The sequence below is a fragment of the Pseudoliparis swirei genome, chromosome 21, assembly GCF_029220125.1.
Source record: "Pseudoliparis swirei isolate HS2019 ecotype Mariana Trench chromosome 21, NWPU_hadal_v1, whole genome shotgun sequence".
In the NCBI taxonomy this organism is placed as follows: domain Eukaryota; kingdom Metazoa; phylum Chordata; class Actinopteri; order Perciformes; family Liparidae; genus Pseudoliparis; species Pseudoliparis swirei.
Genome location: NC_079408.1, coordinates 5,700,956 through 5,723,219, shown reverse-complemented (window position 1 = coordinate 5,723,219; position 22,264 = coordinate 5,700,956). Strand labels below are relative to the sequence as shown.

Genomic DNA, 22,264 nt, shown 5'->3' with positions numbered 1-22,264 from the left:
TCAATTTTTACTTTCCAAATGAAAAAATCCTAAAGAGTTGTAATTATTTCAAGATTATATATTTTATATTTACTGCAAAATATTAATATACAAATAGCTATAAATCACTTTCAACCACCTTAATCAGTGGAAAATAGAGGATTTATGATTGATTAAATAAATAAAATTGTATTCATCAATGACATTTTAAATATGGGACATGGTAATGTCTATTAAATTAATAATATTACCCATTTCTAATAGGCGTGGTTCAAAATGCAAACAATAACATCCATTTGTGAGGACTTGTTTCAGGCACTATTTTTGACAAATCAACCCCTTTAAATAATCTAAAACATAATCATTCAAGAAGTGTTGAAAAAACTGTAACATTTTATCATCGATGAAGAAAAAGAAACCTCTTAGCAACCAAATTCTCAACCGAACTAGAAATTTAAAAAGTGCTAAAACTCCTCCACTGTTAACTTCACGGTGTCTTCGCGTATAAAACGTAAGCTAGAGGGAGACGTGTGTCGTACTTCTGCATCGGGCTCAGATCCACTCGGACGATCAGCTCGGTCTTGGACGGCATGTCCTTGAAGACGTCGGCCTTCAGCCTGCGCAGCATGTGCGGCCCCAGCAGGTCGTGGAGCTTCTTGATCTGGTCCTCCTTGGAGATGTCGGCAAACTCTTCCAGGAAGCCTTCAAGGTTACTGGACAGAGAGATGCACTGGGTGAAGGACTGGGTGGAGGACTGGGTGGAGGACTGGGTGGAGGACTGGGTGGAGGACTGGGTGGAGGACTGGGTGAAGGACTGGGTGGAGGACTGGGTGAAGGACTGGGTGGAGGACTGGGTGGTGGACTGGGTGGAGGACTGGGTGGAGGACTGGGTGAAGGACTGGGTGGAGGACTGGGTGAAGGACTGGGTGAAGGACTGGGTGAAGGACTGGGTGGAGGACTGGGTGAAGGACTGGGTGAAGGACTGGGTGGAGGACTGGGTGGAGGACTGGGTGGAGGACTGGGTGAAGGACTGGGTGGAGGACTGGGTGGAGGACTGGGTGGAGGACTGGGTGGAGGACTGGGTGGAGGACTGGGTGGAGGACTGGGTGAAGGACTGGGTGGAGGACTGGGTGGAGGACTGGGTGAAGGACTGGGTGGAGGACTGGGTGAAGGACTGGGTGGAGGACTGGGTGGAGGACTGGGTGGAGGACTGGGTGGAGGACTGGGTGGAGGACTGGGTGGAGGACTGGGTGAAGGACTGGGTGAAGGACTGGGTGGAGGACTGGGTGGAGGACTGGGTGGAGGACTGGGTGAAGGACTGGGTGGAGGACTGGGTGGAGGACTGGGTGGAGGACTGGGTGGAGGACTGGGTGGAGGACTGGGTGGAGGACTGGGTGGAGGACTGTGTGGAGGACTGGGTGAGGACTGGGTGGAGGACTGGGTGAAGGACTGGGTGGAGGACTGGGTGGAGGACTGGGTGGAGGACTGGGTGGAGGACTGGGTGAAGGACTGGGTGGAGGACTGGGTGGAGGACTGGGTGAAGGACTGGGTGAAGGACTGGGTGAAGGACTGGGTGGAGGACTGGGTGGAGGACTGGGTGGAGGACTGGGTGGAGGACTGGGTGAAGGACTGGGTGGAGGACTGGGTGGAGGACTGGGTGAAGGACTGGGTGGAGGACTGGGTGGAGGACTGGGTGGAGGACTGGGTGGAGGACTGGGTGGAGGACTGGGTGAAGGACTGGGTGGAGGACTGGGTGGAGGACTGGGTGGAGGACTGGGTGGAGGACTGGGTGGAGGACTGGGTGGAGGACTGGGTGGAGGACTGGGTGGAGGACTGGGTGAAGGACTGGGTGGAGGACTGGGTGGAGGACTGGGTGGAGGACTGGGTGAAGGACTGGGTGGAGGACTGGGTGGAGGACTGGGTGAGGACTGGGTGGAGGACTGGGTGAAGGACTGGGTGGAGGACTGGGTGGAGGACTGGGTGGAGGACTGGGTGAAGGACTGGGTGGAGGACTGGGTGGAGGACTGGGTGGAGGACTGGGTGGAGGACTGGGTGAAGGACTGGGTGGAGGACTGGGTGAAGGACTGGGTGGAGGACTGGGTGAAGGACTGGGTGGAGGACTGGGTGGTGGACTGGGTGGAGGACTGGGTGGAGGACTGGGTGAAGGACTGGTAACACCGGTATCTCTGGGTCATTGGTTCAAATCACGAGTATTATTATCTGACTGCATCAATTCAATTATAAAAGAAAAGGGAAAGAAAGATATCCGGTATATAGAAGAATGCTCATTCGTAATTCGCTCCAGCAGCAAACATCCGTGGTGTGTAGTTGTGTTTAAGTGTCTTATGTGTGTGCGTGTGAGTGTGTGTGTGTGTGTGTGTGAGAAGTCCTACTTGAAGCGGTTCGGTGTGAGGAAGTTGAGCAGGTGAAACAGCTCCTCCAGGTTGTTCTGGAGAGGAGTTCCAGTCATCAGCAGCTTGTGGTCGATCTTATAGTCGTTCAGACGCCTGAAAAACTGCAACGACAATAAAAAAACTCAAACATCTGAAATTATTTCATTCATGATTAACAATATTTTTCTTTTCCTCATTGCACGTAAAAGCAGCACTATTAAATTATTCATTCTCATTGTACTACGATAACTCCACTACTGATTTCAATGTTTTAATAGCCGTATAGATTCATTGTTATAGCATAATAAAGTTAATTTTAATTAAGTAACAAGAACCTGCAGAAATATGTTCTTAATAAAGTGTTGCCATGACATAGTTTGTCCACCAGAGGGCGCTGACATGTATATTTTTCAACTGTGAAACTTCACACAATTCTTTAAAACACCAATTGTAAGGCTCTTTATCTTTAAGCTGTTATGTAATAAATCTTATAACAGGACTGATGTTTCCATGTACACACACACACACACACACACACACACACACACACACACTGGCTACAGCACCTTGGACTGGTTGTTCTTGAGGCGGTGGGCCTCGTCCACCACCAGACACGCCCAGTCGATGGACTTGAGCGCCGTCTGGTCGATGGTCACCAGCTCATAGGAGGTCAGCAGCACGTGGAACTTGATCGGAGCGTCTCTCTGCAGGACGGAGAGAACACACAGGAGAGGAAGGAGGACAGGATGTTATATATTATATTAAGATTATTTAATCGTGCGTTTCTTTGTATTACGGTGGTTCGTGTGTAACTCTTTGAGAGAGGTTTGAATTTGGAAAATTAATTGAAAAGGAGATCCAAATAATCTTGTTTGTTCCCAATGTCTCAGAGCTTACATACAATGCATATCACAATATTAATTAGAATAGTTTCTACTATCAATACAATATAAATATTACCTCTTCACATCTTGCCCGGAATCCTATAAAACAATAACATGACATAATCCTCCAATGACAACACGATTACACACAAAAATGTAAATTAAATAGTACAGGATAATCGTTCTTCTATCCACACCATCCCTCCTTCCCTCCCTCCTTCCTCACCCTCAGTTTGAAGGCCCTCTTCCCTCCCTTGACGGCCGTGTCGTCGAAGGAGAACTCGTTCTCTCTGATGACGGCTCGGCTGTCCTTGTCTCCCGTGTACGTCACCACGTAGAAGTTGGGCGCCCACATCTCAAACTCCCTCTCCCAGTTGATGATGGTGGAGAGCGGAGCGCTGACCAGGAACGGACCTTTGGTGTGGCCCTGAGGGACGGAAGAGGAGCAGGCCATTCACGCGGCGCTTCGGGGGAAACCAGAGAGGACGATAACGAGGCCGCGGGGAGGCTCCGGTACCTCTTTGAAGAGCGAGTAGAGGAAGACGATGGTCTGGATGGTCTTGCCGAGGCCCATCTCGTCGGCCAGGATGGTGTCTGTGCCCTGAGCCCAGGAGAACCGGAGCCAGTTCAGACCCTCCAGCTGGTACAGGTGCAGCGTCCCGCCGGTCGACGTGACAAAGTCGGGCTGCTCCTCGTATTTTATCGTTGGCTGGACGGAGAGAAGAAAGTGCGGGAAAAGTTATCTTCATTTATTGTAGTTTACAGTATGAGAAGTACCACGATATTACAGTGTTATATGAGTCAAGTTAACATTTGCATTCATCAATTCAAGGTAGTTATATTAGTCTTTTGAAAATGTATTGGACATTTTATTGAAAGAAAATATAAGTTAATCTTATATGGAACAGGTAGTAAAGCAGTATGCGTCAGGATAAGTACATTTAAAAGAAAATCCCTCATTTTACAACATGGATGAAGGAGGAGGGAGAGAGACGAGGAGTAGGGAGAGACGAAAGACAAAGGGAGCGAGAGAGAGGGAGGAGGAGGGCGAGCGGAGGAGAAGAGAGATGAGGAGTAGGGAGAGAGAGAGGATGAGAGAGAGATGAGGAGTAGGGAGAGAGAGAGAGACAGGGAGGAGGCGGGAGAGAGGAGGAGAAGAGAGAGATGAGGAGTAGGGAGAGAGAGAGAGAGAGGGAGGAGGTGGGAGAGAGGAGGAGAGAGAGAGACGGGGAGTAGGGAGAGACAAAAGACGAAGGGAGCGAGAGAGAGGGAAGAGGAAGGAGAGAGGAGGAGAATAGAGAGATGAGGAGGAGGGAGAGAGAGAGGGAGAGAGAAAGAGAGAGGGAGGAGGCGGGAGAGAGGAGGAGATAGAGAGACGAGGAGTAGGGAGAGAGAGAGAGGATGAGAGAGAGGGGGGAGAGAGATAGAGGGGGGGGAGACAAGGAGGGAGAGAGGGATGAGGGGGAGAGATAGGAGGAGAGAGAAAGACAGAGAGAGCGAAAGAAGGAGGAGGAAGTAGAGAGGAGTAGGGAGAGAGACAAGGAGTAGGGACAGAGAGAGGGAGAGAGAGAGAGAGGGAGGAGGAGGGAGAGATGAGGAGTCGGAAGAGAGAAAGACAGAGGGAGAGAGAGAGAGAGAGGGAGGAGGAGGGAGAGATGAGGAGTCGGGAGACAGAAAGACAGAGGGAGAGAGAGAGAGAGAGGAGGAGGGCGAGAGGAGGAGAGAGAGAGATAAGGAGTAGGGATAGAGAGAGAAAGAGAGGGAGGAGTAGGGAGAGAGGAGGAGAGAGAGGGAGGAGTAGGGAGAGAGATGAGGAGTAGGGTTAGAGAGAGAAAGAGAGGGAGGAGTAGGGAGAGAGGAGGAGAGAGAGATGAGGAGTAGGGATAGAGAGAGAAAGAGAGGGAGGAGTAGGGAGAGAGAGAGGGAGGAGTAGGGAGAGAAGTCATGACACCAACACTACAGAAGACTCACATCAGTTACCGGAGAGGCCAGAGGCTCCTCTTCGCCCTCCTGGGTCTTGCTCCTCATCCTCCGGGGTTTCTCCGCGTCCTCCTTCGTTGTCGCATCTCTGTTGCAAAGGAAGTGGCGGTGAGTCAAACAGACGAGTGACGAACGAGCTCCTGGGCAGACGCCTCCCGCTCCCACCTGTGTCTCCAGTAGTTGCCTTTGTAAGTAGCAAAGTCGGGGATGTCCAGGTCATCTCTCTCCCAGGTGCACTGGTCATAGGTCAGGTCTCTCCACTTGACCAGGTAGTGGTACGTCGCCTTCTTATCCACGCTGCCAGGGGCACACAAGGACAGCACAGAGTTTGAATGATTGCACTTCAACAAGCCCCAAAAAACAAAAAAATCCTGCCACCTGCAATGAGTTATGTTTCGAGATGTGAATCAATCGCGCGGCTCGTCTTATGAATCAATAGCAACGCTTCTCAGGAGCTGAAGACGTATCGCGTGGCTTTCTTTGAGGTAATAAAAGGCCGACTGGTAGACGAGCTGCTAGGGAATGTAATAATAATCATGATAATAAAAAAGTTCATTCATATAGCACCTTTAAAAACAGAGATTATAAAGGTAGTCAAAGCACAGCAGAAGCAAGACACGAGGCAATAAAACAAAAGCTAAATAAATCAATTCGATAAAGACATTAAAAAGCTATAAAAAGCAAAAGAAACATACGAGCTGCGCTTGTTTTCTTTCCCTGCGACAGGATCAGATTGTTCTGATAAATAAAGCGTTCTTCTTCCCCTTTCGGTCGACCCAGTCTACTCGTTATTGCGTCTCTCCGAGTCTCGCTCAACGAGAGGTCTCGTTTTGAAATCCCGCCGGATGTGGAATGTGGAAATGAGTTAAATACTCTAGCACGACATTGTAAATCTCTCGGATCGGACTAAGCTCCGGTCTCTGATCTCCAACACAACAGACCGACAACACCGCCGCTTCTCTCTCGGGCAACGAGTCACGCGACACAACAACAAACAGACGGGATCAAGCGGAAGTTAAAGAAAACCGTTTTATTTCTCGGAACCGTCCTTTTTTCCGGGCGGCAGCCTGCGTGTCATTTAACTTGCAATATCACTACTGGCCAGCAGGGGGCGACTCCTCCGGTTTGCAGAAAGAAGCTAGATTATATGAAATAATATGATAAAATAACCTTACTTCTCTCTTGATTCATTGCCTCGACAAACAGGGTAAACACGAGTCCTTATAAACGGGCTGTAGTCCTTTCCGTAATAACGATGTGAGCCGGACAGCGGCAGAAACGAGTATACTTTTAATCGACATTAATTGGCGATGCCGAATCGCCCCAATTGATTACACAGCAGCCCGTTTTGCAGCCGCAGCGTTCTCCCTCAATTCTGGAGCAGTTAATAAAATAGTTTTCCCCATTAGTCACTGAGGCAAAAAGTGGAAATACGCTCCAGGTTGAAAGAAACCGAAGTTCCCCTTTAAGATCTCCAACATGAAGAAGAAGAAGACCGGTTACGAGCTGCTCACACGCAAACCTCACCTGTAGTTGATGATGCGGTGGATCATCATCCACTCGGGCTTGATGCCATATTTGTAGTACTTGTCTTCCATGATGGCGTACTGGGGGTCCTTGGCCCTCCTCTTCTCGTTCTTTCCCACGGCGTTCTCGTCCTCCGCGCCCGACCCGTAATCCAGGCAGGGAGGCTCGTCCATGTCCGTCTTCCTCTGGTAGTTTCTGTGCATCACAGAGTGGAAGATCTCGACCTGGAAGGAGGAAGAGAAGGATGGAGAACAAAATATGCTCTCGACTCGATTGGACGATAGCTTTGCATCCTTTCTCTCTCTCTCACCTGCAGCTCAGTGACCCAGGTGCAGTGCCAGTAGGACTGCCCCATCAACTTGACGAAGAACTCCCTGTCGGCTCGGCCCTTCAATGGTGGCGGCGGGGGGGCATCGGGCGGAGCGTCAGGAGCGGTGGGGATGGGGATGGGGGGCGGAGGGTCGCCCCATCGCCAGTGGAGGATCTTCTGGACTCGCCCTTTGATTGGCAGACACTAGAGGGAGAAGACAAGGGATATAAGGAATGCGTTGTTGTTGTTGCTGTTGTTGTTTGGGCTTCATACAGTGAATTAATTTTTTTTGTGACTTTCTCTCATATAAGAGAGATTTTTAACCCTCCTGTTACCTTAGGGTCAATTTGACCCCATTCAATGTTTAACCCTCCTGTTACCTTTATATTTACTGACATAGTTTACCCTTGGGGTCAATTTGACCCCAGCAATTAAAACCTCCAGAAAATTATTAGAATTAATATTGTTTTCCAAGTTTAAGTGTGAGGTACTTTATGTTTGTTTGTTGACTACCCAAATAGCAATTTAAATATATAAAAAAGTTGATATTTCTAATATGTTTGACACAGTGAAAAACAGCCTGGGGTCAAATTGACCCCAAAGAACACCGACGTTAAACATTGAATGGGGTCAAATTGACCCTAAGGTAACAGGAGGGTTAAAGGATCCTTGGGGGGCACAAATCACAATTATAGTTATTTTGACGAACTAAAAATGTTAATGTCCAAAATCTTTGCATTTTAAGCGTATTATGGATTTTAAAAAATGTGTCTACTTTAGGTGGGAAAGCAGTGTTTATGTCAGTGACATATGAATGATGTCAGTCACTTCCACACAGTTGAGGCAGCTTATTAATAAAATACTGCTATTGGACCCGCACTCTGTATCAGCTGGTACCCAAAGCCCAGGTATCCGCCCAGTATCAGGGCGGACCAAGTCAGATCCATAGTCCCAAACAGTCTTCCCCACAGTTGAATAATAAGTTCACTACAGTTCAAGAGTTTGGGGTCACCCAGACAATTTCGTGTTTTCCATGAAAACTCACACTTTTATTTATCAAATTAATTGCAAAATGAATATAAAATATAGTCAAGACATTGAGAAGGTTAGAAATAATAACTTTTATTTGAAATATTAATTTTGTTTCTCAAACTTGTGGCTCAAAGGAAGGCCAGTTTTAGAGCTTCTCTCACCAGCATAACTGTTTTCAGCTGCGCTCACATAAAAAGGGTTTTCAAGGGTTTTATACCCCTCCGTTAGTCTTCTAAGGCGATAACACAATGTACCATTAGAACACTGGAGGTGGGTCTCTATAAACCGATGTAGAGACTTCACTAAAAACCAGAAAATAGTCATTTACCAAATTAACAATATATAGAGTGTATTTATGATTAATTTAATGTTATCTTCATTGAAAAAAAACAGTGCTTTACTTTGAAAATAAGGACATTTCTACTTTTTTTCTTCTTTTTCTAAGTGACCCAAATGTACTTCCATCCTATACACCAATAAGTGATGCATAACTAGATGGAGGGAGCACTGGGAGGGGCGTGCAGTACAACAGGAGCTGCTCACCGTGCATCGCGGACACAGCCACTCTCCGTTGGGGATCTCTGGCAGCGGCGGGTTGAGGCAGTGGATGTGGTAGGAGGAGGTGCAGGTGTCGCAGCACAACAGTTCCCCCCCGTCTTTACACACCCGACAGAACTCCATGTGGTCGTCGTCCTCGTCCTCCACCTCGACGGGGACCCCGACGCTGACCTCGGATATCACTTTGTCCTCGCTCTCCTCCTCGAAGTCCTCAAAGTCCTCGTCCTTTGCTTCCCACTGGATTCCCTCTTTTTCCTGGGAGGGAAGGAACGGGACGGAAGAAACATCCGAGTGGATTCATTAACCGTCGAGGTGGAGCCAAGTGAAAGTGATGGAGTTTTATTGCCTCTGAATATGAGACTGAAAACATAAGAACGAGGAGGAGAACGCACGTTGAAATCTACCAGATTTGCACAGCACTGTTCCAGTAGAGAGCATATCTAGGTATAACAACATTGTTTATTTGGGCATGGCAACATTTCCAGCTAGAAGAATACCTTTGGCTAGTTTAAAGATATAAATCTAAAAGGAAAATGATGTATTAAACTGTATAAAAGCAGCATGTGAGCCGTTTATTTAGCTTCACAAACGCAATATCACATACACAAAGGTGGAAAAAATCATAAAAAGCTGCAATTTCTCGGGACTGGTGATTAATAATGTAATGAGATTCATTAAATGAATCACCGGAGTGTGTTTGTCTAAATGCTTCCCACTGAGATATGTGATGCAGCACCAAAGCCTCATTTCATCCGGTACAAACAAAAACACTTTTGCAGATAAACGTGTGAATTTAAAAAATCACAAATAGAAAGCAGCGTCCGTTCTCGTTGTACTCACGCAGTGCGGGCAGCTCCACTTGCCCTCGGGGGCCTTGTCCAGCTCGGGCTCGAGGCAGACGAGGTGGTGAGCTCGAGGACAAGTGTCGCACAGGATGATCTCCCCGCCCTGCTGGCACACCTCGCAGTAGTCCTGATGATCCGTCTCGTAGCCGTCGCCCCCCTCCTCCTCCCCCGGGACTGGAGGCACCAGCACAAAAAGGACGTTAAATCGATATATTTATAGATGAAAATGTGCTTTTTTTTACATTTTAAAAAATGTTATCGGAAACATGATTTAAAAGTCGAGGTCGCGCTCGGACTTGTGCTTTTCTTCTTCCGCTTGGCGGGCCGGCCCGGCTTGTTCTTCTTGACGCGCCCGGAGCTGTCGGAGCGAACGGACGAGCTGTGGACGCTGGAGTCCTCCTGCTCGGACTCGTCCTCCTCCACGTCCTCGCTCTGGCCGGACGGCAAAGACAACAACAAAAAAAAGGGGTTATGAACGTGGAAGAGAAGCTGGATCGAAGAGATGGCGGGGGGAGGGGGAGGGGGGTGTATATACTCACCGAGCAACTCTTCTTCCTCTTGGCGCCTATCGGCGATAGTTTGATGCGGATGGGCGCCATCTTTTTAGCCTTGGCCGCCGCAGCCTTTTTCTTGTCTGGCACTCGAGGACTTTTACTGCGCTTTTTAAAGCCAGGGCCTGGATGGAAAGTACCACAAATATAAGAAAGACAAAGACGTGTGTATATTGTTTTCACAGGAGAGAATAAATAAGGTCTGTTTGTCTGTATCTCATATTGTCGTGTAAACCACCAGCATGTGTTAAAGACCGTTACTGTTGTTGTGTCATGCGCCTCTCAGTCTGCACACCGCCCTGATGCTCGGGGGTCAACATTAAAGTTGTGTGATCACATCTGCTGGATTACAAACAGTCCACAGGGGAATGAATTCTGACCTTTGCCCTCTTTCGTCTTGGCCTTTCTGACCGGTTGCGGCGGCGGTTGCGGCGGCGGAGGCGAGGCGTTCGCTGCAGAGACCTGCTCGGCGACGGCGATCGCGGCAGCCGCGGCCGCCGCCACCACCGCGGCCGCGTTGCCCTTGAAGGGGTTGTTAGTGCTGAACTCTCTCCACTTGGCCCCCAGGATGGTCATCATCTTCGACATGGGGATCTTAGGATTCTTCTTGGCGATCAACGGTCTGGGGGGAAGAGAGTTCGAGGATCATTTATTACATTAAATGTCGTTTAGCAGACGCTTTAACCCAAAGTGACTTCCAGTAAGTGCATTTAACCACGAGTGCAAACTCAGAGCAACAAGAATCAAGAAAGTAACATTTCTTCAAGAAAGCCAAACTACAAAAATACCATAAGTAATACAAATAATTACAATAATGCATTTTATTCGATTTTTTTTAAAATAATGTTGGTAATCAACTGGAATTCATAATGGACGATGTTTGAAGACAACTTGGTAAAATCGCTCTTTAATCACATATCGAACCTACGAGTCTCCCTAAAAAACTAAAAGTCATAAACAGGAAGAGAAATCTGAACGATTACACCGACACAGTAAATACACAAGTTTAACCCTCCTGTTACCTTTAGGGTCAATTTGACCCCATTCAATGTTTAATGTCGGTGTTCTTTGGGGTCAATTTGACCCCAGGCTGTTTTTCACTGTGTCAAACATATAAGAAATATCAACTTTTTTACATATTTAAAGGGCTATTTAGGTAGTCAACAAACAAACATAAAGTACCTCACACTTAAACTTGGGAAACAATATTAATTAGAATAATTTTCTGGAGGTTTTAATTGCTGGGGTCAAATTGACCCCGAGGGTAAAATATGGAAGTAAATGTAAAGGTAACAGGAGGGTTAAAAGGACTACCTTTCTTGTGTGCGTGACACTCTTCAATCAATAACCTCAGAGTGCCAAAGAGACAAAACTATAATAAAAAAGGAATAGTTGACACCAGTCATAAAACTCAACTCAAAGACATAAACGCCTTCCTGAATAAAAAAGGTTTCTAGGCCAGTCTTAAAAGAGTCCGGTGTGTGTGTGTTGCCCTTAGGCGGTGAGGGAGATGCTGCTGAGCCAAAAGCAAAAGTAAGTGCCACTGCCGCTAATCTGTTTTTATTAAAACGCTTTTGAAAGAGAAGCCTCATAAGCAAAACGCAGGAAGGTTTCACTCAATTCTCCGAGCGGTGGTGGACCGAATGTTCTGTATATTGCATTGACTAAAGATGTTTTATTGTTTGCTGAAGGTAAATTGAATGTAGTCACAGGAATCCAGTGTTCCACTACAGCCAGGCGACTAAATAACGCCCCGACGTACACGAGCAGAGGGCTTTATGGATGACTTCACGTCGCCACAGTGAGAGCAGCTGCGAGTCAGCCACAACCGGCAGCGATGATGAAGACACAGCTTCCAGGGGGAGGCAGAGGCGAGTTGTTTTCAGCCCACGCCTCCTCGTATTTGTGTCGATGTGCTGCCGGTAGCTCCACCGCGGTGTCGGCAGGTTTAACCGCGCGCCAGCAGACGGACGTGTTGTGCACTGCAACCGCACATGTGCACACGTTTGCTCGCAGGAATACATGATTTCAAAGAGGGCGACCTGAGAGGTAGAACCATAAAACAAGATCCCGCTCCACGAAGTGAGAGCCGGGGGGGGTTAAGCGGGAGGAAAACAACGTTCTCTGTCATTATGAATAGTGTGGATAATATTACAGTTCTGCAATAGCAGAAACACTTTCCTTTAATTTCTGAAATCCTTCCCTCGGGCTTTAATTTAATCGTAATTGTTACTTCAACACAAACACGGTGTTTGAGAGTGAACAAAACATGACTGTAACGCCGTCAGTGACAACAGGAGTTGCAGCAAATAGAATAACTGGGTCCACGCCGGGGTTAAATTGGGCCGTGGCACATAGACTCTTCTATGTTAGCGCCGCCAGGTCATTTTGCACAGACGAATGCCACGAACGTTTTGAGTGCAGCCCCAGATATAACTTTAAATGCTGTTTAGCTACAGGTCCAAAACCATTTATGTATTTATTTCCCAAAAAAGAAAAGCAATTTATGTGATTTATAAGATGAAATGGATTTGTCTTCATCGTGATTGCAGGTTCCACTTCATTTACAAATCTAAAGCTGTTCCATACAAAATAATGCAGTATAAAGTACAATATTTACCTCATAAAACAGAAATACTCAAGTACTTAAAAATGTCATCCTTCTCAAGCACAGTACTTGAGAAAAAGTCCTTTAACACATTCAACGACTTTTTTTCCAACACTTGGTTATAAATTGCGATACATTCTAAATCAAAATCTTCTAATATAACTTAATACTACTACTAAATACCAACAACTGATTTTTTTCTATGAACTTTAATTCAACTAACTAACATCTCAATTTAATAATTATATATTTTCCAATGGAATGATTGAGATGCTTAGTTTAGATGTAATTATAGAGCTAGAGTGCATTAAAAAGCATCAAAATAGAGCTTGTTTGAAATCCCAATTGAACACCTGTGTGTGTGTGTGTGTGTGTGTGTGTGTGTGTGTGTGTGTGTGTGTGTGTGTGTGTGTGTGTGTGTGTGTGTCAACGCTGTGTGGAAACAAGAGAGGGACGCTGCACCTCGTGAACTGGCTGAAGGCCTTGTAGTTGGTGAGTTCCCTGTAGTCCTCCTCTGTGAAGGTATGATCAACATCCTCCAGACCCCACTCCTTCGCCAGCTGCGCTGACGTCTTCTGCTCTATTGGCTGGAAAAACACACCAATCAGAACCCAAAGGTAATGGACTTGTCGTGGATTAAACTATTTGTATTGTTCTTTACCTTGATGGTTTCCTCTTGGCTGCTGTCCCCATCGACCTTTTTCTTCTTCTTGGTTTTCTTCTCCTTCCTTTCTTTATGTTTCTTCTTCTTCTTTTTCTCTCCGGAGCCATAGTCGCTGACGACGCTGTCCGAGTTCTCTCCGAAGTCTCTTTCTCGGTCCGAGTCTCTCTCTACATCAGTGCCCTGTGAAGTAGACGAGAGAGGAGTATATTAAAACGTGTAGCGGGCAAGGAAAAAGAGAGACAAAGTGCGACTGACTTACAATCTTCTTGCGTTTTTTTGCTTTCACCGGTTTCAACTCTTTGTCTTTCTTCTTTGTGTCCTTCTTTTTCTTCGGTCGTCCTTTCTTTTTGCACGGGACGTCTCTGTCTGGTATCTTGGGCTCTTCGGCTGGGACAAAAAGCAGAGGAGGGACGGGGTGGGGGTGAAAGAAAGAAAGCGTGAAAGAGAGACAGCTACTCGAATCCGATGAGCAGTGAACTTCTCAAACGCATCCTCCCACTCGGCTAATCCCCACAGAACATAATTACACACAACAAAAGCTGCATGATAGTCACAGTGGCAGCAGCGACCTCTGACCCCTGTCTAAATTGTGACACATGCTAAATTAGATACAGTTTGCCTGAGCGATGTAAGTCGATTTGACAGCTGGTGTCGGGGGTTCCATAGCATGGGGATAATTGGTTTATTGTCGATGTAAATGTGTGACCTGCACCCTTTTCTTACAAAGAAAGCAGCAACGCTTCCATAAATTATGATGTGTAGAAAACACAATAAGAAAAATATTATTATTAAAAATGTCTTATATCAAAAATGCATCACTGTATCTGTGCATTCACTGCAAATTAAAATACCAGGCCCAGTTGTTCCTCTGCACGTGCACGTACAATATCATGACCACGGGGAAAGCAATTTAACCTGCAACCTGATCTGGCTTGAAGTGGGGAGAAAAAGAGAGAGAGATGGAGGAAATAGCAGCATCCACTGCTACAAATGGGGAAATGCAGCAACGCATTAAAGCATAACCAAAATATGGGCTGCGGTCCGGACCAAACTGCCTGTTTGATAGGCTCACGTTATTTTTGTCGGGTTTTTTATTGTCTGTCTGCCTTTGTTGGTGAGCCCTCCACCCCGCTGCTCCTCCTCCTCCTCCTCCTCCTCCTCCTCCACCCCCCCTCCTCCTCCTCACTCCCACCCCGTTCAACAACCAACCCCGCTTGTCCGTGAGGCGCGCAACCGCCGAAGACGCGCCGTGGGCGGCGGCAACACGCACGCAGAGCTCGGTGATCCAGAGGCCGCCGGCGGGACGGGCGGTGCGGTGAACTGAAACGACTCCGCTCCCCCCCGCTCCTCCCTTTTACTCCCCACACGGGGGACCGCGACCACCGCCGCGCAGAGGTCGCGACGGGGTTACGGTCCTCGACGGGAGGCTCTCACACTAATGTGTCTGTCTGGCCCCGCATGGCGGCGGCCGGGTCCGGAGTGGAAGCCAATTAGCAGACAAAGCATGGATGAGATATTCAGAGAGGAAATGACACGCGCGTGTCCCCCGTTTATCTCGAGTTAATTCACATTTCTCCCGTGTGACATCTGCACTTTAAAGCTCCATCACATCTGCATCTAAACCCCAAATATAATTGTTGTTATTTTTTGTTTTCATGGATAAACTGCAAACCTTTAAGGCTGCTGCACTGCTATATTTTTTGACTGTTGCAGTGTGGTTAACCAACCACTACTTTCTGCACCCTTTTACTTTCACTGCAACCCCGCGCAGCTCCACGGTCACAGAAACTTCCAGAATGTCATGTCGGCATTCAACCCTCTTTTCTACAGTCACGCTTGCTGCTGAGAGGAGCAACAAAGCTAACAAAAACACCGTGTTCTGGGGGACATAAATACATGTAATAAACCTGGCATTTAGCTAATTAGTGCTCGTGTGCTAAGCTACAAGAGCAGAACCGTCACACCTCTCCGCCCTGCAGCAGGGGCCATTTGGACCTGTCACAGCGGCCATGGGGCAAAGGGGGGCAAGTTGCTGTTCACATTGTCACATTATCATGTCTGCAAAGCGACACGCGCCCTCTCCAGATATAGCTATATATATATTTATATATGTAGCCTCCGGCCAGGGGAGTCCATGTTTTCGCCAGCCTTTCTTGCCGTGAGCTTTCCCTTTTTTTAACCCTTCAGGGCGACCTTGTTTCCTTGCTCACTTCCATGACATCCCCCGAGTCTATACGAGCTGCCAAAGCGGGAATTCGTACAGGGGGACAAACATGCAGCGACTTTTGTGACGTTGTGGGGAGAAAATAATCAGCCTTGGCAAATTGAGTTTAAACTTTTGTCGGGATGTTGTGGAGACGAGGAAGCGGAGTGGGGACCAAATACATGAGCGTGTGTGTCCTGTACGACAACGACAGGACACGTCTTTTGCACATTGTTGCAAAACTGGAGAGGAGTTTAATGTTTATATTTTCAAAGCGCGCTCTCGTCTTCTCTTTTTAAATCTTCCCTGCCTCTCTTAAAGCTGCAAACATGGCACCTAAATCAACACATAGGTGCAATAACGGGGGTGTGGAGAAGGGGGGGGGGTTAACGCCGTTTAAGGTGCTAAAATCTGCCTCTTTTTTTTCTTTTTCTTTGGATGACAAAAAAAAAATCTAGTCTTGTAAGTATGTTTTGTATTTTTTTTTTTTCATGCGCGCACCCGATTCCTCGCTGGTCTCTACTGTACCGTACTGGACCTGCACCGAAACCGGGGCACAAACTGCGGGTCCCGGCCACTTCTAACACGCCAGTTCACCGACATATTACCGCCTGTAAGTGTGCTTTTATTTGGTGTGCGCGCGCCCCCGACTCCTCCGCCGGTTTTTCTTTACCGTACCTGGCGCCGCGGCTGGTGTTGCAGTTTCCCGAGGCGCCGCCGGCGAGTTTATGTCGCTTGCGTTCTGGTCTCCGTCTCCGTCGTCGTCTTCTTCATCAAAATCGCCTCCTTCGGAATTAACCACCATGCCCTCGTCTTCCTCACAGGACCGGAGAGGAGAGGACATTATTATATTCCCGTCATCGGATCCGTCCTCGTATTCAAAAAAGCGTATTCTTGCCCCGAATGTGTGATATTTATTTAATATTCAAATCGGCACGGAAAAAAAAGTGGGGGGCGTTTTGAAATATTTTACACTAGGCAGAGCAACAAAGATGGCCGCCCTCTTATATTTATTTTTTAACAACCCCCCCAATAAGAAAAAAAATCCCCTTACATAAAAAATGGCTGACTATTATTTCAGAACGCACCCCCCTCCTCTTTTCTCTATCTCTCTCCGTCTCTCCTTCTCCCTTGTGCGCGCCCCCTCCCTCCTTAAAAACGTACACATTGTTACAAGAGAAAGGGGTGTGTGACTGCATGTAAGTTACATTGTTACTTGTGTGTTACTTGTGTGTTACTCCCCCCCCCCTCCAAGTCCGAATCAAACTTGCCTGTTGTCGGTGTCACTTGCAACATCACACACAACAACTCTCTCTCTCTCTTTCTCTCTCTTTCTCTTTCTCTCTCTTCCTCTCTCTCTGCATTGCAGAGCCCGACACAAATCTATCAAATATGGCCACCTTATATTCTCCGGAGCCCCCACCGTTGTATAAAAAAATATTTTTGGTGGAGCAGCAGTGTGCGTGTGCGTGCGCGAGTGTTGGGGAGGGATTGAGAGAGGGGGGTTGGGAAAATCTGCCGCAGCCATGCCCAGATTTACATCAGATTGTATTGCTTAAAAATTAACTACTTGTGGTGGGGATGGAAACAATTCACAGTATGCAAACTATATTCCCCCCCCCCCCTTTATAAACCACGATAATAAACAGCTCAGAGCGCCTTATCCACCTCTGGTGCAGAGGTTGAAAACAAAACCTTTTATTTTATTTTTTATTTTGTAACTCTATAAAACCTCATCAGCAGCAGGCTGTGAGGCAGTGTAAGGCCACGGGAATCCCTCGATGGCTGCTCGGGGCACTTTTATTCTGACAAAAGAAACATTCAACCCACACGACCAAATCGGGGTCAGACGGGCGAACGCGTGGCAGATGAAATATGAAGAATTATCTGATTTTAAACGTTTGCATCCACGATGGAAGAAACAATTGATATGGTCATGGTTTCATCGCATTTGACCAGTTTTATGGCATTTTATTACAACTATGTCAATGAAAAGCAACAACAAAGCAGGTGAATGAGCAATAACAATGTGATAATCATATTTATAATAATGACTAGATGTATCGCCTCAAGCAGCAACGGTTGATTTATTAGCAGTAAGGGGCTTTAAATCCTACAAATTCCATAAATATGTTTAAAGGTTCATTAAAACTTAATTCTCAAAAGAACTCTTGATAAAACATTCACTGTGGAGGTGTTCCTGGAGCTTTTAACCGTGTCCAACATCAGAAAACCATGAGATGTGCTAGTATGACCATTAATGAAGAATTAGAAAAATTATTTTCATTATGGAATAGGTCTTTTTTAAATATATTCTTCTTAAATATGTACACATGTGGACTACTTTCCACAACATAAGCAATGACCCAATCAGTTAATTGGACACAGCTGGGCATGAAGCAACACTTGGAGGAGTGAGTTAACGAGCCTGAACTCACTGCATGCGTGTAAGTATTGTTGTGTCTTCTTTTTTAAAGATATTCACGCAATTCAAATGCTGCTGCTCGCTGCAATAGTATTCTATGAAACCTAGACAACATAATTCAACCCACAAAATACCAAAAACGCTTGCCAAGCTAAAATATAGCAACATAACACACACATAATTATGTTATGAGTGACAGTATCCTCACTTTCATGGGATATTTGTGGAATAAATCTTAGGAACGTTCAGGATTTTTAATGCATTTCTGCCTTTTTTCGTCAAGAAAACGAGGAAAACAGCAGCCGCCACAGTGTGTGAAGCTTCCCCTTGTCTTTTTCCTCCACTCGTCATTCTGTCGAGTGTTCGTCACTCCGTCACCTGCAGCTTTTTGTTTTCACACCGATCACTCTCTCTCTCGTGTAAACAAGCATTTCTATCACGCCTCGCCTGCTCTGCTGCAACAGGTGCCTGCGCCGGCACTCCAGCTCGGCTTCCGGCGACAAGAGGGGAATTTGTTAGTGTCCGATCCAACGAGAGACACAATGCAAGAGGTGACTGGCTGTGTGCCTGCTGTATTTAATACGCCGTCACCCACAGCATCCGATGTGTCTTGAGGGATGTGTAGCTATGACTGTGCATATGTGTCTATATGCAAAACAAATGGGTGAACGTAGCCAGGACTCTCTTATGCTGCAGGCCCTGACACACTGCACTTCTGTGCTGAGTCTGCACCCCCCCCCTCCTCTCTTCCCACACTGTGTCCATTTGACAGGGAGACATGGCAAAGAGCCTCCCCCTGGGTGCTGCGCTGTAGCTAACCCAGATTTTAAGCAGTGTGACACAGAGGAAGACACCGGCCCCCAGTGATCACTTCAGGGCCGAGCCGCCTGAGCCGAGGAGACCCGGAGAGCAGATAAGGCTGAAGCACCATCATGCAGTGGTGCGCGTGGGAGGGAAAGTAATGGTATATTCTCTTGCATATGAGCCAGTTAGGTTCCAAATATGGCTCCTTCTACCCGGTGAGACTTGAATCATGTTGGATTTGCTTTAGATTGTTCTGGTTCTAGCACATCTCTGCAAAAACAACCTCCTTTAAATCTTTTTTATCGCCGAAAAGAAGTCCAAACGTAAACAGTGCAGAGCTTACAGTGTAAATAGCCGGCCATGCCACAGAGAGACGGTGGCCATCTATCAGAGCCGTGTTGACTCCCAGCTTTAGTCACTTTTAGGCCATCTGCCAACTAAATCGCACCAAAACACATATTGTGGACTTTATTTATGGAACTCTTTTGGTGATGAACTTAACCCTCCTGTTACCTTTAGGATCAATTTGACCCCATTCAATGTTTAACGTCGGTGTTCTTTGGGGTCAATTTGACCCCAGGCTGTTTTTCACTGTGTCAAACATATAAGAAATATCAACTTTTTTATATATTTAAAGGGCTATTTAGGTAGTCAACAAACAAACATAAAGTACCTCACACTTAAACTTGGGAAACAATATTAATTCTAATAATTTTCTGGAGGTTTTAATTGCTGGGGTCAAATTGACCCCGAGGGTAAAATATGTTAGTAAATGTGAAGGTAACAGGAGGGTTAAAACATGAATATCGTGCTTTGTAAGCTTACAAAAATGTTTAAACATCTTTTTTTTGGTGAACTATTTCTTCCGAAACCAAGTGGCCAATTTATTTTAAATATTTTTTTATGTCTGTAGAAATGTTTTTCTTTTTATTATGTTTAGTTGGGAATAAAAGCCTTTCTGTTGTTTTGTCAAATTCTGTAATTATTGAAGACCATCCTCCACAATTCAATATTTAGGACAGGTACAGTAAATAGCTGCATGGCGGGATGCCAAATCATCTCCGCTAACATCATAACATAGCAATACTCTTATCTATGAAATTATGCATATTTTAACATCGGTATATACATCTGTTTTAAAGTTTAAAGGGAAGTTGGGGAAAGATAATATCTGAACTCCAATTTATTTTTGAACAAGACATGATTTTAAATCCCCTTATGTTGTCGTACAACCAAACTAAAGGCTTCACATATCACAAATACACCAGGTATACAACAATTCGTGAAATCTGGGCCCTCATTGTGTCCTTGTGAGACGATGGAATTGAAAAAAAGAGGAAATAAGAACAATCTTTCTCGCTTACAAATGACACATTTTGTATTGACGGGCCATAAAATGTATGTGTTTTATACACTCAAAGTGTTTGTTGCTTTAGCCTCACTTAGTCTGGTATTCGTAACTTTGTTAGATAGCATTTGCCATCTGTAAATGTTCATTTGTATATGGAGTAAAGCTAATTATTATAATTATGAGGAAAAATAAAACAAGATGTAAGCTGATGTGTTTAAAGTAACTGGCTCAGGAGAGTCCTGTGAGATTAAAGGAAATGCAATGAGCCAATATCCTTGAACATTTACAAAGGTTTTCTTGAAAATACTTTACTCTCTGTATTTCCGTGGACTTGAAATATCGTAAAAACGTTCATTAAAAGGTCTGGTGTGAAACTTTAGCAGTGACTTCTTTAAATAGACTTCCTTTCCGTTGTTTGCTTCCTCTTATGCGCTTCTGTGTCGTAAAATAATGATTCACTTTGTGGTGCATTGTCATACTAAACCTCAATGTTAGATTACATAATGCTCCGTATAATCTGGTGTCGTTCCCTTTAAAAAATTAAAAAAAAGAGACGGATATGACGTTTCCGGTTTCGCTGGTCCGTCAGACAAATTGATCCGGAAAGCAAATGTCGCGGAACAAGAAGCATTATGGCAACAATGATTGAGGAAAATGGTCCTTCCACACATGTATGTACATCTTGCTTTACGTATTTAATTTGTGTTGTATTTTACATTATTGTTCACGTTGTTTGACGCGTTATTACTGAGAGAAAACAGTCAAAGTTAAGCCTTTATGTTAGCCGACGGCTAACGAATTAGCTAATACAACTGTCACCAGTGAGGTTAACATTGTGTGACGTCAGGGCATATTATTTACCAGATAATATGTGGAGACATAATGCTTTTTAACCCTAGCCTCCAAATAGCTATTTGTATTGGCAACTGCAGAACGCACTTCTTCATACGAGTGCAAACTGTACGTGTGTGTGTGTAAATATATATATATATATATTCCAGCTAATAAAGAAATTGACAATTCGTTCCACCAGTAAATTCAGTGTTTTCTTTCTGCTCGCGTCCAGGAGGAAGTGTCCCCGTGGCTCCAGGCCCGGCAGAAACTTGAGGGGCTCCTGAACAAAAACATGAAGATCCGCATGACGGACGGACGGACTCTGGTGGGGCTTTTCCTCTGCACGGACCGAGACTGCAACGTCATCCTCGGATCAGCGCAGGAGTTCCTCAAATCCACAGGTAAGTCTCCAGGTGAAGACTAAAGACGGCCGAGCAATCTGAAAGAGGTGCAGGTGGATTTACAACCAGCAACACCTTCGATAATGAACCGTGGGAATTTAAAATTCAGTGCAAACTCAGGTTTTGTGTAACTAACTGGGGGGGGGGTGTCTTTTTATTTTGTTATTTATTTCTCCATGTTGTCCTCAGACACATTCTCCCAGGCCGAACCCAGAGTCCTGGGCCTGGCCATGATCCCCGGTCACCACGTGGTATCCATCGAGGTGGAGGCAGACAGTCTGGAAGAAGCACGAGGATTTAGATCCAACCGCTGTTGAAGGCCCTTCCCGTTTGGACGACACACTCGACGCAACCGTCTCTCAGGGAGGCAGACGTATGGCCGCGCTCAAGGGAGAGTGGACATCTTCGTCGGAGGATTTTATCAGACTTCACCTCTACGGATGCAGAACTCCCGTGTCAACATTCTGGATTTTAGCCATGTCCTCCAAGCTTGAAGATGGGCGTCCATTTGCAGCGACGGCTGTACGACACAGCAGTATGAGATGGGGACGCAGACGGCAGATCCATGGACGTGTGTGGAAACGGTGTTTCTTTGCTTCATGTTGTTTTAAAATACATTGTGCTATTCGTTTTAAATTATGCGTCAGGAGCTACATGCTTTCTAAAAGTCAGTCGGTTAACAGGAGCTGGAGTACGACTGCGTACACCACGGGACTAGAAGTTTCAAGATGGAAAATAAATCGCACGGTTCGCAGTTGGAAAGAAGTAAAGATTTTGACGTGTCGAATAATAAAAAAGACTATCTGATTTCTGTTTTTTTACTCTTAGTCGTGAGTCTGATGTTGTGGGTGTGCTCTGGAAGTTAGGAAACTTTCCGATTATGGGAATCTCAAATATGAGGACGATCATCTATCC

At 46.0% G+C, this 22,264-nt stretch overlaps 2 protein-coding genes across 7 annotated transcripts in view; one reads left to right on the top strand and one right to left on the bottom strand.

Annotated features, from left to right (window-relative positions):
* Positions 1–20,551, bottom strand: part of chd3 (chromodomain helicase DNA binding protein 3) — a 47,122-nt gene extending 26,571 nt beyond the window's left edge. For all 6 annotated transcript variants that reach the window (XM_056442197.1, XM_056442192.1, XM_056442193.1 and 3 more), the window contains exons 1-18: positions 16,213–20,551; positions 13,591–13,718; positions 13,329–13,511; positions 13,130–13,254; positions 10,440–10,681; positions 10,048–10,184; positions 9,805–9,940; positions 9,504–9,682; positions 8,649–8,918; positions 7,074–7,277; positions 6,764–6,987; positions 5,402–5,533; positions 5,228–5,324; positions 3,774–3,965; positions 3,483–3,683; positions 2,939–3,076; positions 2,373–2,494; positions 519–692 (exon numbers count right to left, since the gene is read on the bottom strand). In XM_056442197.1, the coding sequence (XP_056298172.1) occupies positions 519–692; positions 2,373–2,494; positions 2,939–3,076; positions 3,483–3,683; positions 3,774–3,965; positions 5,228–5,324; positions 5,402–5,533; positions 6,764–6,987; positions 7,074–7,277; positions 8,649–8,918; positions 9,504–9,682; positions 9,805–9,940; positions 10,048–10,184; positions 10,440–10,681; positions 13,130–13,254; positions 13,329–13,511; positions 13,591–13,718; positions 16,213–16,378 (3,050 nt within the window). In that variant the 5' untranslated portion in view covers positions 16,379–20,551. The remainder of the gene's footprint in view (positions 1–518; positions 693–2,372; positions 2,495–2,938; positions 3,077–3,482; positions 3,684–3,773; positions 3,966–5,227; positions 5,325–5,401; positions 5,534–6,763; positions 6,988–7,073; positions 7,278–8,648; positions 8,919–9,503; positions 9,683–9,804; positions 9,941–10,047; positions 10,185–10,439; positions 10,682–13,129; positions 13,255–13,328; positions 13,512–13,590; positions 13,719–16,212) is intronic.
* A 103-nt stretch (positions 20,552–20,654) lies between these two features.
* Positions 20,655–22,156, top strand: naa38 (N-alpha-acetyltransferase 38, NatC auxiliary subunit). The gene is made up of 3 exons (XM_056442199.1): positions 20,655–20,785; positions 21,181–21,349; positions 21,539–22,156. Exons 1-3 carry the CDS (start codon positions 20,747–20,749, stop codon positions 21,664–21,666), a joined length of 336 nt encoding a protein of 111 aa, XP_056298174.1. The 5' UTR covers positions 20,655–20,746; the 3' UTR covers positions 21,667–22,156.
* Positions 22,157–22,264: the final 108 nt, after the last annotated feature.